The sequence below is a fragment of the Acomys russatus genome, chromosome 32, assembly GCF_903995435.1.
Source record: "Acomys russatus chromosome 32, mAcoRus1.1, whole genome shotgun sequence".
Classification (NCBI taxonomy): Eukaryota; Metazoa; Chordata; class Mammalia; order Rodentia; family Muridae; genus Acomys; species Acomys russatus.
Genome location: NC_067168.1, coordinates 35,132,520 through 35,147,741, shown reverse-complemented (window position 1 = coordinate 35,147,741; position 15,222 = coordinate 35,132,520). Strand labels below are relative to the sequence as shown.

The 15,222-nt window shown below is 43.6% G+C and overlaps 1 protein-coding gene across 5 annotated transcripts in view; it reads left to right on the top strand.

The window, feature by feature from the left end:
* Arih2 (ariadne RBR E3 ubiquitin protein ligase 2) overlaps positions 1-15,222 on the top strand; it is a 53,740-nt gene that overhangs the window by 20,880 nt on the left and 17,638 nt on the right. For all 5 annotated transcript variants that reach the window (XM_051140344.1, XM_051140343.1, XM_051140345.1 and 2 more), the window contains one exon: positions 15,072-15,139. In XM_051140344.1, coding sequence (XP_050996301.1) covers positions 15,072-15,139 — 68 coding nt within the window. The remainder of the gene's footprint in view (positions 1-15,071; positions 15,140-15,222) is intronic.

Here is a 15,222-nt window from a genome sequence, read left to right as displayed (position 1 = left end):
AGAGTGAGTCCAGGACAGCCAGAGCTGTTACACCGAGAAACCCTGTCTTGAAAAACCGGGGGTGGGGGGTAGGGGGGAGAAGAAAAGAATAAAAAATTAAAAATAGTTTCACTAACGCATTCTCTCTGTTTAAGAATCTAGAGGTGCTGGGAGGTGGCGACATGCCCCTTTAGTCCCAGCACTCAGAGAGGCAGAGACAGGAGGATCTCTGTGAGTTGAAGGACAGCCAGGACTACACAAAGAAGCCTTATCTCAAAACAAGCAAACAAAGAATCTAGTGGTGAAAATATACAGTGAATAAAATTGAAGCCTAAGGCCAGGCTTGGTGGCACATGCCTTTAATCCCAGCACTTGGGAGGCAGACGCAGGCGAATTGCTGTGAGTTCGAGGCCAGCCTGGTCTGTGAGTCTAGGATAGTCAAGGCTATCTCAAAAAACAAAAACAAAATTGAAGCTTTGAATAGGGCAGCAAGTACAGAGTTGTTTCTATGCCCAGAGCCAAATTGCTGTTGGACTTGGCCTTATCTAAGACTTGAAAGCCTTGTTGACTGAGAAAGGTTACTGTCTGTTTCTGCTCTGTTGCTATGAAGAGACCTCATGACCACGGCAGCTCTCAGAAAAGAAAGCATCTGACTGGGATTTATGGTTTCAGAGGTTTGGTCCATTCTCATGGCAGGAAGCATGTTGGCAGGCAGACATTGTGCTGGAGAATTAGCTGAAAATTCTTTCCCCAATCCATAGGCAACAGTAAGAGAGAGATTCTGGCTTGGAATGGGCTTTTTGAAAACTCAAGGCTGGAGGGCTGGAGAGATGGCTCAGAGGTTAAGAGCACTGTCTGATCTACCAGAGGTCCTGAGTTCAATTTCCACCAACCACATGGTGGCTCCCAACAATCTATACTGGAATCTGATGCCCTCTTCTGGCCTGCGGATGGGACACTTATATACATTTAAAAACAACAACAACAACAACAACAACAACAACAACTTTTTTTTTTAAAGAAGAAAACTCAAGGCCCACCCCCAGTGTCACACTTTTCCTACAAGGCCATATCTAATCCTTTCAAATAGTGCCACCCCTGGCAGTCAGGTGTTCAAATAGTGCCACCCCCTGCAGTCAGGTGTTCAAATCTATGAGCTTATGGGGACCATTCTTGCTTAGACCACCAAGATAATTTCCATCCTGAGCTGGCTGTTTGCCTTCATTTCTTTTGACTCTAAAATTCTTAGATTATGAGGGAATGTGCCTCTAGAATAGTTCTCAACCTTTGAATTGTGGCCCTTTCTGCAAACCTCTATCTCCAAAAATAACTTATTTATGATTCATAACTGCAGCAAAATTACAGTTACTAAGTAACAATGACAATAATATTATGGTTGGGGGTTACTACAACATGAGCAAGTGTATTAAGGGGTTGAAGCCTTAAGGTCGAGAACAGCTGCTCTAAAAACAGCTTATGAAATGCTGAAGACACTATAGGCTTATGCACTGTTAACTGTGTTTGGAACCATTGCTATTAATAGCAACTAAAGTGTTCCTACAGGTGTCATTACATCTCAGGAAATCTTAATGATCAGAATTTCTGTAGTCTCTTCTCTTTGTCCACCAACCTTGTTTGTGAAGCAGGAATAAAAGTGAGTGGCACGTTTACTAATTCCTTGGAATCAGAACGGAAGACTAGACTCCGCTGCTGCTGCTGTGTGGGTACCTCTGTAACACAGCATCACCAAGTGCAGACCACTAAACATGTTGAAAGTCTGTGTTAAGGAGATAGCCTTTCAGTTTCCTTTACAAACACAAACTATAAAGGATGTTAGGTGTTTGCCTGTTTCTTTGGGAAGTACTGGTGATCAGAAACAGTCACGTGTAGCTTTTGACATGTGTAGTTAAATGTTGTGTAGGGTAACTGACCACAAGAAGTATGCTCATTCAAGCTGGAAGGAAAGGTCCTCATCAGCATCTGATCATGTGTGTGTGTGTGTGCATGTGCCTGCATCCGTGTATTCATGACTGTGGAGACAAGAGGTCCAGTATTCTTCCTAATGGCTCTCTACCTTATATGCAGTCAGCGTCTTTGATGCAGAGTTTGCTTGTCAGTGTGCCTTAGGGATCCTGTCTCTGGGCATCTTCGTGCTGGGAGTAAGTCTGTTCTACACTTAGAAGGGCACTGGGGATCAAGGGCACTGGGGATCCAAACTCTGGTCTTCACACTTGCAAGGACTTTATCTGCTGAACCCTTTCTAGCTGCCCGCTTTTCACTGTCCAGTGAAATGGCAGTGCTGGCTTGTTTCTGCTCCCTCTCCTTTGTAGTCACAGTTTTTTCCTAGTTCCTCAAAAGGTTCTTGATTTTGGTGTGTGTGTGTTCACACTGAGTAAGGTTTAGGCACAAATGTGATAGCAACTAATAGACGTACCTTGTGGAACATCAAGTGGTTGGTATTTAAGGAGCTGGCAAGTTGGTAGTAAAACATTCAGTGGGCGGGGTGTGGTCCCTCACGCCTTTAATCCCAGCAGAGGCAGACAGATCTCTGAGTTCAAGGCCAACATGGTCTAAACAGTGAGTCCAGGATAGCCCGGGCTACATAGAGAAACCCTGTCTTGAAAAACAAAAAAACCAAAACATTCAGTGGAACTTCTTAGAAGGCATGGTCAGGTATGTTCTAATAGAGCCAGCAAAAATTGCATGACTTCCTTCTAGAATTCACAATATATAATCAGTTAACCTTTGTTTAAAACTGTTAGAATTCCCACACTCATGAGGTAGAGGCAGAAGAATCAGCCAGTCTGCACAGTTTTAGTCTCACCGTCAGGGAACATAACATAACAAAGCCTTGTGTCAAAAACAAACGGGCTAGAGAGTTGGCCTAGTTAAGAGCCCTGGGTGCCCTTCTCAATCCTGGATTCAGCTCCCAGCACCCACATTGCAGCTTACAACCCTCTCTAACTCCGGTTTCAGGGGATCTGATGCCTTCTTCTGGCCTCTTTGGGCACCAGTCGTACAAGTGGTGTGCAGACATTCATGCAAACAAAGCATCCAAGACCAAAACACCATAAAATAAACAAAACAGGACAGGCAAGATTACCCATGAGGTAGTGATGCTTTGCTGCATAATCCTGGCCACCACCCAAGTTTGACCCCTGGAACTGACCTAGAAGACAGCTGGGCATAGTGGCACATGCCTTTAATCCCAACCAGGACTTTGACAGCAGAGACAGATGGATCTCTGTAAGAGGCCAACCTGATCTTTATAGTGAGTACCAGGATAGTCAGGGTTACATAGTGAGACTCGGTCTAATAAAAGAAAATAAGAAAAGAAGTAGGTAACTAAGTTCACAAGTTGTCCTCTGACCTCCACTCGTGTACCATGGCACATGAATCCCCTGTAGCTGGGCATTTGGCTACTTTATTTGGGTTCCTATATCTACCACCCTTCCCAACCCCCAACACTAGGTAGGAGAGAGCAGGGTAGAGGGAAAGGAGGCATAAGCCTCTTTAGACTACTTCCGGCTGATTAGGGGCATCGAGTTTCTAGGGACTAGTCCTATCTTCCTTATCAGAATGTCCAGCAATTCAGCAATAGCAAACCACAGCAGCAGGGACCAGCAGCAGCCACCATAGGGTCTCTTAGGGCTCTCCCATATATACACTCTCCAGAGTCCCCAGAATTAAATTGTTTCAGCTGGCAAAAACCATGCCCCTCCTAGAGCAGGAGATGGTCATAGTGAACAGCTGTGGACGGTCTGAAGCAGCCCCATATCCCTCACCTGGGATTAAAACAAAAACATATTCATGCAACACAACTGGGCCTTTAAACTAAAATTCTCAGTATAATCCTCCCAATAAGGGAACTGGAGTTAGAAACAGTTGTGCACCAACCATCTGGGTCCTCTGCTCTTAACCTCTCCATCCCCGTGGTGATAATTGTTCTCTTCCTCCTAGCCATTGCCTTTCTCCTGTCACTATCCTGAAACTTACAATGTGGACCAGGTTGGTCTCAGACTCACTGAGATCTGACTGCCTCTGCTTTCCCCAGTGTGAGGATTGAAGGCTTGGACCACCAGTCCCAGTAAACTTTTAGAAAAATAGAAACCGGTACTTTAAAATCTCTTAAGGGAAAGTTTGAATTTTGAGGATTATTAGTAAAACTTCATGCCGTATATGGTAGCATGTGCCTCTAATACCAGCATTTGTCACAACACACACACACACACACACACACACACACACACACACACAGACACACACACACACACACACACAGACACACACACACACACACACACACGATCAAAAATCAAAACCAGGAAGGTAGCATACACTTTGAATCCCAGCACTTGGAAGCCAGGAGCAGAAGGATCTGGATTCAAGGCTAGCCTGGTCTACATCGATCCTGTCTCAAAAGCCAAATAAATAAATAAAAAAGTGATGAAATATGTAAGCATTTTTGTTGTTAAGAGCCAGTTGTGGAGCCGGGCGTAGTGGTGCACACCTTTAATCCCAGCACTTGGGAGGCAGAGACAAGTGGATCCCTGTGAGTTCCAGGCCAGCGTGGTCTACAAAGTGAGTCAAGGACAGCCAGGGCTACACAGAGAAACCCTGTCTCGGAAAACAGACAAATTATTAAGCCACTGGGTATGGTCACGTAGGCTGTTCTGTGGGAGATGTTTAATATGTTCTGAGATAGCAACCTCCTGATCAGACCCTCTTTCCCTGTGTGAGACTGGTAGTTTGAGTGGTTTCTAGTTCCGTAGTTGCCATCCAAGGTCAGTCTTCTAACTTGAATTATGAAAAACTTAAGACGGGTAGGTATATCTTATCTTTCCCTGAACATCTCTCTTTTAATTTTATTATCATTGTGTGTGAGGTGTGTGTGATGCACCTGTGGAGCTGTCCTTCCGCCCAGGCTTCTAAGGACTGACTTCAGTTCTTGAAGCCTGGGTAGCTATCAGTCACTTTTTTTACAGATATAGGCCCAATCAGTTTTTAAGTTAGTGTTTTTTGAGACAAGGTTTTATGTAGCCCAGGCTGGCCTTGAACTTGTTCTATAACCATGACTTTGAATTCCTTCTGATCCTCCTACCTCTTGCTGGTATTGTAGGTGTGCCCTAGGATACTTAACTTTATTGAAACTATTCTGTTTTGTTGGTTTTTTGAGACAGGGTTTCTCTGTGTAACCCTTGCTGTCCTGGATTCACTTTGTCCCAGAGTGTTGAGATTATAAGTGTGTGCCACTGCGTCCAGCTCCTGCTTTGATTTATAGGAACTTTTATATAGGAATAAGTTCATCTAGTTTTAAAATATTCCATTATATGTTTTAACTTATACATCTGTTCAACAGTTACCACAAACTTGGTACTGTTTGTTTCAGTTTTTGTTATTGGTTTTTGTATTTTCGAGTCAGGGTTTCTCTGTGTAGCCTTGGCTGTACTGAACTCGCTTTTGTAGATCAGGCTGGCCTTGAACTCACAGCTGTCTGTCTGCTTCTGCCTCACAAGTGCTGGGGGTTACAGGCGTGTGCCATCATGCCCAACTTTTGTTGGGTTTTTGTTTTTTGTTTTTGTTGTTTTGATTTTTCAATACAGCATTTCTCTGTGGAGCCATGGCTGTCCTGGAACTCACTCTGTGTAGACCTGGCTGGCTCCAACTCAGAGTTCTGCCTGCCTCTGCCTTCCCAAGTGCGACACTATCTTCCAGCTTTATTTTGTTTCTTGAAACCAGGTTTCACTGTGTAGACTAGGTTGGTGTTGATCTTACAAAGATCTGCCTGCCTCTGCCTCTGCCTCTCAGTGCCGGGGTCAAGGGTTTGCACCACCACACCCTGCCACAACCCCAGCTTTGAAACATTTCCATCACCCCAGACGCTCACTGAGATGTTTTTAAAGTTCATCTGTACTATATACCATTAGTGGGTTCTCTTTATTGCCAAATAATGATTTTCATACTGTAGATACACATTTTGTTTATGTGTCCATTTTCCAGACATTTAGGCAGTTTTTGGCTCTTATAAATCATGTTGCTATAATCATCCATGCCCTGGATTTAATGTGGACATTGCTTTCATTTTTTTTCCGTTGTGTAGATGTAGATATTTAGGGGAAGAATTGTTGGGTTGTATAGTAAATGTGTATGGTAAATGGAGGAAGGAAGAAACGAAACTGTGTTCTAAGGTGGCTGTTCTGTTTAGTAAATAAAAATTCCAGCTTCTCTTTATCACCAGGGGTTCTGGTCCCTTTTTAGATGCCCTACGAATTTCTGCTTAGTTATTTTTTAAACTGATAAAACACGAGGCTCTTTTTTTTTTTTTTTTTTAAAGATTTATATATTATTATGTATACAGTGCCCTACCTGCACATACACATGCAGGCCAGAAGAGGACATCATACAGATCACAGTATAGATGGTTGTGAGCCACCATGTGGTTGCTGGGAATTGAACTCAGGACCTCTGGAAGAACAGTCAGTGCTCTTAACCTCTGAGGCTTCTCTCTAGCCCTCTGCTTAGTTACTTTATGTAGGAATACATTGATGTTTCTTTCTTTTCTGGTCCTTTTTTTTCTTTTTCTTTTTTTATTATTATATATACAATATTCTGCCCACACGTACGCCTGCAGGCCAGAAGAGGGCACCAGATCTCATTCTAGATGGTTATGAGCCACCATGTGGTTGCTGAGAATTGAACTCAGGACCTCTGGAAGAGCAGTCAGTGCCCTTCACCTCTGAGCCATCTCTCCAGCCCCCTTCTTTTCTGATCTTTGTCTCTTTTCTTTTTCTTGCTCTATTGTATTGTCTCAGCCGTGTGGCATAATGCTAAGTTAAATGAGAGTGTTATCCTACTACTTCCTTAACTTATTATTGAATATGATGCCAGATTCAGGTAGTGTGTTTGATTCTCTGTTTTAGTTTAATAATGGTTTGTTATTCAGCAATAGCTGACATTCTCTCTCATTTCTACACAGTTATTGGGTACATAGTAAGTGCTAAATAAATGTCTAGTTTAGGGCTGAGAGTGTGGCCCAGTTAGTAGAGTGCCTATCTAATATTCACGAAGCCCTGGCTCTGACCTCCAGCACCACATAAATTAGGTGTGGTGGAGCGAGCATGCTTGTAATCCTTGCGTTTAGCAGGTAGAAGCAGGAGGTCCAGGACTTCAAGGACATCTTCAGCTATTAGGGAGTAGACCACCCCGAACCCCATGAGACTTTATATCAAAAACGGCAACACTTGGGAGGCTGAGGCAAGCAGAACTCTGAGTTCCTGTCCAGTCTCAACAAAACAAAGCCATAACAGCAAAAACAGGGCACAGTGGCATAAGCCTTTTATCCTAGCAGGGGCAAGTGGATCTGTATAAAGCTAAGGCCAGCTAGGGTTACATAGTGAGAATTCCTCTCGAAGGACTAAAACTGAGTAGAGTGACAGGTAACCTGTAATCCAGCACTCAGGAAGTAGAGGCAGCAGGATCTGGAGTTCAGGCTAGACATGGCTACCTATTGAGTTTGAAGCCTGCCTGTAGGGGTGTGGGGGTGTATGTTAAGACATGCTCTTACTATGTAGCCCTGGCTGTCCTAGAACTTGCTATGTAGACCAGGTTTGCCTGGCACTCACAGAGATCCACCATCATCTGCCTCCCGAGTGCTGGGATGAAAGATAATGCCACCGTACCTGGCAAGAGCGCCTCAGGATTTAGCTGAAAATAGAATGAACTTGTACTGAAAGGTCTTGGGAGCCGTACAAGTATTGACTATTTTTTATTTTTAAGTTTTTAAAAGATTTTTAAAAATTGGTGTGCATGTTTTATCTGTGATACGTATATACATCATTCGTGTGTGCCTGGTTCCTCTAAGAAGTCAGAAGAGTGTCATGCCCCTGGAACTGGATTGCAGGTGCTTGTGAGCCACCGTTGCCTGATGGGAATGGAATGTAGGGCCTCTGCAAGAACTTAAGCTCCCAGCTCCCAGGAGAATTGACTCTTAAAGGGTTTGGAGTAAACTGCTATATTCTTAGAGTATTAAAAAGTAATGATATGGGGCTGGAGAGATGGCTCAGAGGTTAAGAGCACTGGGTCCAGAGTTCAATTCCCAGCAACCACATGGTGGCTCACAACCATCTACAATGGGATCTGGGGTACCCTCTTCTGGCCTGCAGGTGTAATGCAGGCTGAGTATTATATGCATAATAAATAAAAAATCTAAAGATTAAAAAAAAAGTAGTAATACGGATCAGGCTGTGGTGACACACGCCTTTAATCCCATCACTCTGGAGGCAGAGGCAGGAGATCTCTTGTCAGTTCGAGGCCAGCCTGGTCAACAGAGTGAGCCTAGGACTGCCAAGGCTACACAGAGAAACCCTGTTTCAAAAAACTTAAAAAAAAAAAAGTGAGCCGGGCGTGGTGGCGCACGCCTTTAATCCCAGCACTTGGGAGGCAGAGGCAGGCGGATCGCTGTGAGTTTGAGGCCAGCCTGGACTACAGAGTGAGGCCAGCCTGGACTACAGAGTAAGTCCCAGGATAGCCAAGGCTACACAGAGAAACCCTGTTCTGAAAAAACAAAAAAAAAGTGATATGACTACTGGTTGTTTCATGAGCAAACTCACCTGTTTGTACTGAGGCTAGTTTTCATGTTGTCTTAGTCAGAGTTTCTATAGCTATGAAGAGACAGCATGACTACAGCAACTTACAAAGGAAAACATTTCATGGAGTTTGCTTACAGTTTCAGAGATTTAGTCCATTATTGTCATGGTGGGAGACATGGTGGCACACAGGCAGACATGGTGGCACACAGGCAGACATGGTGCTGGAGAAGGAGCTGAGAGTTCTACATCTTGATCTTGAGGCAGCAGGGGACTGGGTAACACAGTGGGCATAGCTTGAGCATGTAAGGCCTCAAAACCTGCCTCCGTAGTAGTGACAGTGACACACTTTCTCCAACAGGGCCACACCTCTTAATAGTGCCACTCCCTGTGGCTAAACATTCAAACACATGAGAGTATGGGGGTCATTCTTATTCAAACCACCACAAACGTTTAATGCACCTTAAATTCATCTACAAGGCCAGGAAGTGAAGCTGCCTCAAGGAAGGCACCATTTTCTCTGGGAAAATTGATGTGTGGAGGAAGGAGTTGAAGGAAATAGAATCAGCTCACTGCTGTGGCCTTCGTTTGAGTGGAGACTTCTGCCCTGCTAACACTTAATCTTTGCCTTTGCAGAGGTCATTGACACCTGGTCATCCACACTTTAGTGGCTCTCAATCTCTGGCTTTCATTCTGTTTGGGATCAGGTGATCCTATCACAGAGGTCACCTAAAACCATAAAAAAAAATAAGATATTGACATCACAATTTATAACAGTAGCAGAGGTACAGTTATAAAATAATTTTAAGGCTAGGGGTCACCACTAAATGAGGAACTGTCTTAGAGGGTCACAGTGTTAGGAAGGTGAGAACCTTGTGGGTCTGACTGGATGAGATTGTCTTGCCATATTTGTGTGCATTAATGCTTTCAGAATTCCATCAGATTCCTAGTGGGGAGTCTCTATAGTCTGCAGACTGTGGGTATAATACAGGCACTTTTTGTTTTGTTTTGTTTTTTCAGACAGGGTTCTCTGTGTAGCCTTGGCTGTCTTGGACTCTCTTTGTAGACCAGGCTGGCCTTGAACTCAGATATCTACCTGCTTCTGGCTCCCCATGATTACAAGCGTGCACTACCATGCCCACCTAGGTACTTTTCTTAAACACCAGGTATAATTTGGGAATCATGCTTACGTCTACTACAGAAGGCTAGTGGGGGTATTTCTGAGTCCTGTTTCTGCTGACTTGAGTATATTAAGTTATTCTCACCTCTTTCCACTTAATAAGTATATCTCCACAGTTTTTTGTTTATGGGTCTTTTGGGGGAGTTGTCATCGTGAATACCCCCCATACACATGGGATTTCTTTGTGTAGCTCTGGCTGCCCTGGAACTTTGTAGACCAAACTGGCCCCAAACTCAGATCTCCTCCTCAGCTCTGCCTTCTCTGAGTGCTGAGATTAAAGGCCTGCACCGGCACAGCTGCCCAGCCCCTTGTTGTTTTTTGTTTCTGGTGGTGATTGTTGTTTTGAGAAAGGGACTCATTATTCAACCCTAGCTGGCCTGGTACTCAACATGGGCTGACAAACTCACAGAGATCTGCCTCCTACTCAGTAACTGCAATTAAAGGCAGGAGCCACTATCTTTTTCCTGTTTTTTTGTTTTGCTTTGTTTTTGTTTTTTTAATGTCAGTCTCTTTTTCCTTTTCAAGTGATTTATTTATTTTTATGTGTGTGAATTTTGTCTGTGTGCATAGATGTGGACCATGTGTGTGTCTGGTGTCCCTGGAGTCCAGAGGGGTCAGATTCCCTGGAACTAGAGTTATTGGCAGTTATAAAGCACAGTGTGAGTCCTAGGAGCTGAACCTGTGTCTTCTGCAAGAGCATCAAGTGCCCTTAACTGTTGAGCCGTCTCTCCAGCCCTTAGTCATGTCTTACCAAATCTCAACTGCTAGAATATGTACAGACTTCTGCTCAGTACATTTCTGGCTCCAACATAGCCATGTTGCTAGTGTAAGCGAATTCTTCCTCTTGTGTGTAATTCTCAGGCTTTGTTGTGGTTATTAGTGTTGAAATCAAGGAATCAGACTAAGTACAGTGTTCAAATAAATGTCTTGAACATTCTTTACAAAAAATAAATCATGCAAAATTCTATTTTTGAAAGCACATAGGTTGCCAGGCAGTGGTGCCTCACACCTGTAATCCCAGCACTCTCAAGGCAGAGGCAGGTGGGTCTCTGTGAATTCAGGCCGTCCTGGTCTACAAAGTGAGTCCAGGACAGCCAAGGCTCCACAGAGAAACCCTGACCCCCGAGAGAGAGAGAGAGAGAGAGAGACGGAGACCCCACAGGTTAAGTGAGTCAAGAACTTACTTTTAAGTGATTAAAGCACTTACTTCAAGTATGTGTGTGAGAGAGAGGGGAGAGAGCACCCACAGGTTAAGTGAGTAAAGCACTTCAAGTGTGTGTGTGTGTGTGTGGTGGGTGTGAGAGAGAGGAGAGAGAGAGCACCCACAGTTTGAGTTAAGTGATTAAAGCACTTACTTCAAGTGTGAACACCTGAGTTCAGATCCAGAGTTGAACCATGTACAAACCAGAATTGGCAGCTCATAGGTGTAACCTCAATTTCCAATACACAGGTAGAGACAGAAGACTCCTCAGAAGCTTGAAGGCCAGCTAGTCTGATATGTTAAGATGCAAGCAACAAAAGACTTTGTCTCGAAAATGATACAACAGCCAGGTGTGGTGGTGCACACCTTTAATTGAGCACTTGGGAGGTAGAGGCAGGGGGATCTCAGTGAGTTAGAGGATATTTTAGTCTACAAAGAGAGTTCCAGGACAGCCAGGGTTACACAGAGAAACAGGGGAGACAGAGACAGGACTGACACCTGAGGTTGTTACATGACTTCTCAGTGTGTGCATACGCATACATGAGCACACATAAAATATTAACCAATATTGAATGCATATCTTTATGGATTGAGGGGTGCCGCCCTGACTCCTATTCTTAGCCTAAAGATCCCACCTAAGTCGACGTTAATGCCTTTGCTGGGCCCCTGCCCACTGTATAATAAGAGACTTAGAAATCAGAACAGAGTATGGTGTCTTATACATGTAATCCCAGTAGGAGGGAAGATTTAGGAGAGATGAAAGAAAAAAGGAAAGAAGTGTAAGTTTGAGTAAATTAGGCAAATCAGACAGCAAAGACAAAATGTTCCAGCAAGGAGAGGACTTATTCCTACAATTTGTTCTCTGTCCATTGTGTGTGCACCATGGCACCTGCCCTCCCCACACTCACACATATAAACTCATACAAAATTTTAAAACAATTTGTAAAGTAAGTGTTGTGGAACACACCATAATCCCAGCGCATGGTAGGCTAAAGCAAAAGGATTGAGCCAGCAGGGACTGCATGGCTACATAGTGAGACTAGTCATTGGAGAGCAGAGGCTGTGGATCTGTGTGAGTTGGAAGGCAGTCTGTGGGCTAGACACAGCTGAGTAGTGAGACCTTATCTCAAAGTGAAATAAAATGCGTACCTAATAATCTGTATTTATGCTACTGCTGAAATGTAAAGAAAAATAGCTAGTATATCACTTCATTTTCTGATAGTGGTCTGTTGAGATGAATTATAGAAACAGTTAAAAGACTACTATTTATTAGTTAGGAACCTAAATTCTCCGTGGGCCTCATTAGTGGTGTGCATGCTCTTCAGCTTCATGGGAGGGTAGTGGGAGCCTCTGCCCCAAGTGAAGTCACCTGTCTTACATCATTGGTTTCTCCAGATGTACTTAGTCTCTGGGGATCACATACTGGTTACTGTGTCTTCCCTACTAAAGTGCTTCTCTGTGGACTGCATAGGCGCTCCCTTACCATAGCTGCTGCATAAGGACGCAGCCCCAGATCAGAGGTGTTTGTACCCTGAGGTGTCCACTGGCTTCTCTTGTTTCAGTAGCACCCTCATGCTATCTTAAGCTTTCTCTGGGAAGCCTGCCTGATCCAGATCTCCAAACAAACCTCACCCTTTGGCCCCACCCTAGTCTTGTTTTTGTTCATTTGTTTGTTTTCATTTTTTGAGACAAGGTTTCTCTGTGTAGCCTAGGCTGTCCTGAATTCACTTTGTAGACCAGGCTGGCCTTGAACTCATAGCAATCCACCTGCCTCTGCTTCCCGAATGCTGGGATTATAGGCATGTGCCCCCACACATGGCTTGTTTTGTTTTGTTCTGTTGGTTTTTCGAGACAGGGTTTCTCTGTATAGCCTTTGACTGTCCTGGAATCGCTTTGTAGACCAGGCTGGCCTCGAACTCACAGCAATCCGCCTGCCCTTGCCTCCCAAAGGCTGGGATTAAAGGCGTGCGCCGCCACCACCGGAATTACCCCCACCCTCGTCTTGACACTAGATGTTTTGCTGTTAGTTTACATACCACTTAATAAGATATTATGTCCCCTAACCAGCAAATGCTGTATGGCTACTTGACTTCTTTAACCTAATATTGAAATGTAAACTTCTGGGGCAGGCACTATAGCTCAGTTGCTTGAGTGCTTGCCCATCATATACAAAGTTCTGAGCATAAACTGGACATGGTGGCACACATCTGTAATCCCAGAATTGAGGCAGTGAAAGCCCAAGGATCAGAAAGTCAAGGTCATCCTTAGCTATATAGTAAATTTGAGATCAGCCTAGATTATGTGAGAGAACCAAAATTCCCCCCCCCACACACACACACAGAAAGGAAACCTTTTCTGTGTCAGTAGCTATAGCATTCTTTTCAATAAGTACATTGTTGTCCACGGCATGGATCTGTTACATGTTATTTATAAGGCTCATTTTTCTTGGACATACATGTTATTTTTAATATCTTAAGAGCCTAGTAGTGCATATATCCTTTCTCATTTCCATGGAGGAAGATTTTATACTAGCCTTCATCACCTGTTGAGGCTCTTTGATAGCCAGAACCCTATGAAGAGACCAGAAAATGGATAAGCCAGCAGACTGTCTACAAACCTTTAAAAATGTTTAGCGGGGCTGGAGAGATGGCTCAGAGGTTAAGAGCACTGACTGCTCTTCCAGAGTTCAATTCCCAGCAACCACATGGTGGCTCACAACCATCTATAATGTGATCTAATGCCCCTTTTTCTGTCGTGCATGCATACATACAGGCAGAGCTCTGTATACGTAATAAATAAACAAATCTTTAAAAAAAAAAATGTTTAGTAATTGCAGCTTGTTGGATTTTGTGAATTTGGAAATTTGAAACTTTTTTTTTTTTTTTAAACAAGCGTGGTGAGTGTACCTCTTTATTAATCCTGACATTTGGGAGACAGACAGATGAATCTTGAATTTGTGGCCAACACAGGTAGTACCAGGCCAACCTGATCTACAGAACAAGTTTCCAGGACAGCCAGGCCTAGTAGCTACACAGAAACCCTTTCTTGAAAAACAATAAACTATCTTTAAATGTTACTTATTTGGAACAGAGTCTCCCTGTGTAGCCCTGGTTGACCTGGTACTATCTGTGTACACCAGGAATGTGCCTGTCTCTTCCTCAGGAGTTCTGAGATTAAAGGCCTGAACTACCTTTATTTTTGACACAGGGTCTCACTGTGTAGCTCTGGCTGGCCTGAAACTTGGATTTTTAGACCTGGTTGGTCTTGAATTCAGAAGAAATTTGCCTGTTAAAATTAAAATTATATGCTACCACATCTTACCTTAAATTCTTTACTTTGTTGTTCACAGGGAGTAAGTCAGGGAGCTGTGCTGCTAGTCCTAACTAGAAGCACGCTGTGCATGTGACCTGTAGGGCAACGTGCGCGCACATGTGTCGTCTTGGCAACCCATTCGGGAAGCACTCTTGCTTATATTGGATATCACAGTTTGTTGTTTTGTTTTTTTGTTTTTTCAAAACAGGGTTTCTCTGTGTAGTCTTAGCTGTCCTGGACTCACTTTGTAGACCAAGCTGGCCTTGAACTCACAGCGATCCGCCTGCCTCCCAAGTGCTGGGATTAAAGGCGTGCGCCACCACAACCGGCCAAAGGTTGATTTTTTTTTTTTTTTTTTTTTTTTTTTAAATTATTGTTATGTATGCAGTGTTCTGGCTGCATGTACCCCTGCAGGCCAGAAGAGGGCACCAGATCTCATTATAGATGCTTGTGAGCCACCCTGTGGTTGCTGGGACTTGAACTCAGGACCTCTGGAAGAGCAGGCAGTGCTCTTAACCATTGAGCCATCTCTCCAGCCCCCAGATATCACAGTTTTAATTACCATAGACAGGGTGATTTTGCTTCAGTTTCCAGTGAGCGTTTCTAATTTTTTTTGTAGGAAATGTTAATGAAAACAAAGACCAAGAATAAGAGATATATAAAATTATATAAGAAATCAACTTAAAAGACAAAGCATGCTACTAAGTGAAAGAATGTGGCCTTAGCATGGTGGTGAATGTTTACATTTCTCAAACTGTAGAGCACCATGAGAGACTACAGTTAAAATCTGTTGTTTTGTTGTTGTTTCTTACAGGTATCTCATTCAGTTGCAAAACTTATATTAGTTAATTTCCACTGGCAAATCTCAGAGATTCTGGACAGGTAAGATGTTCAGTAGAAGGAGACGAGGTTGCCCTTAGCATCCTTCTCTTCCTACCTACTGTGATGTGATGAAACACCATGAC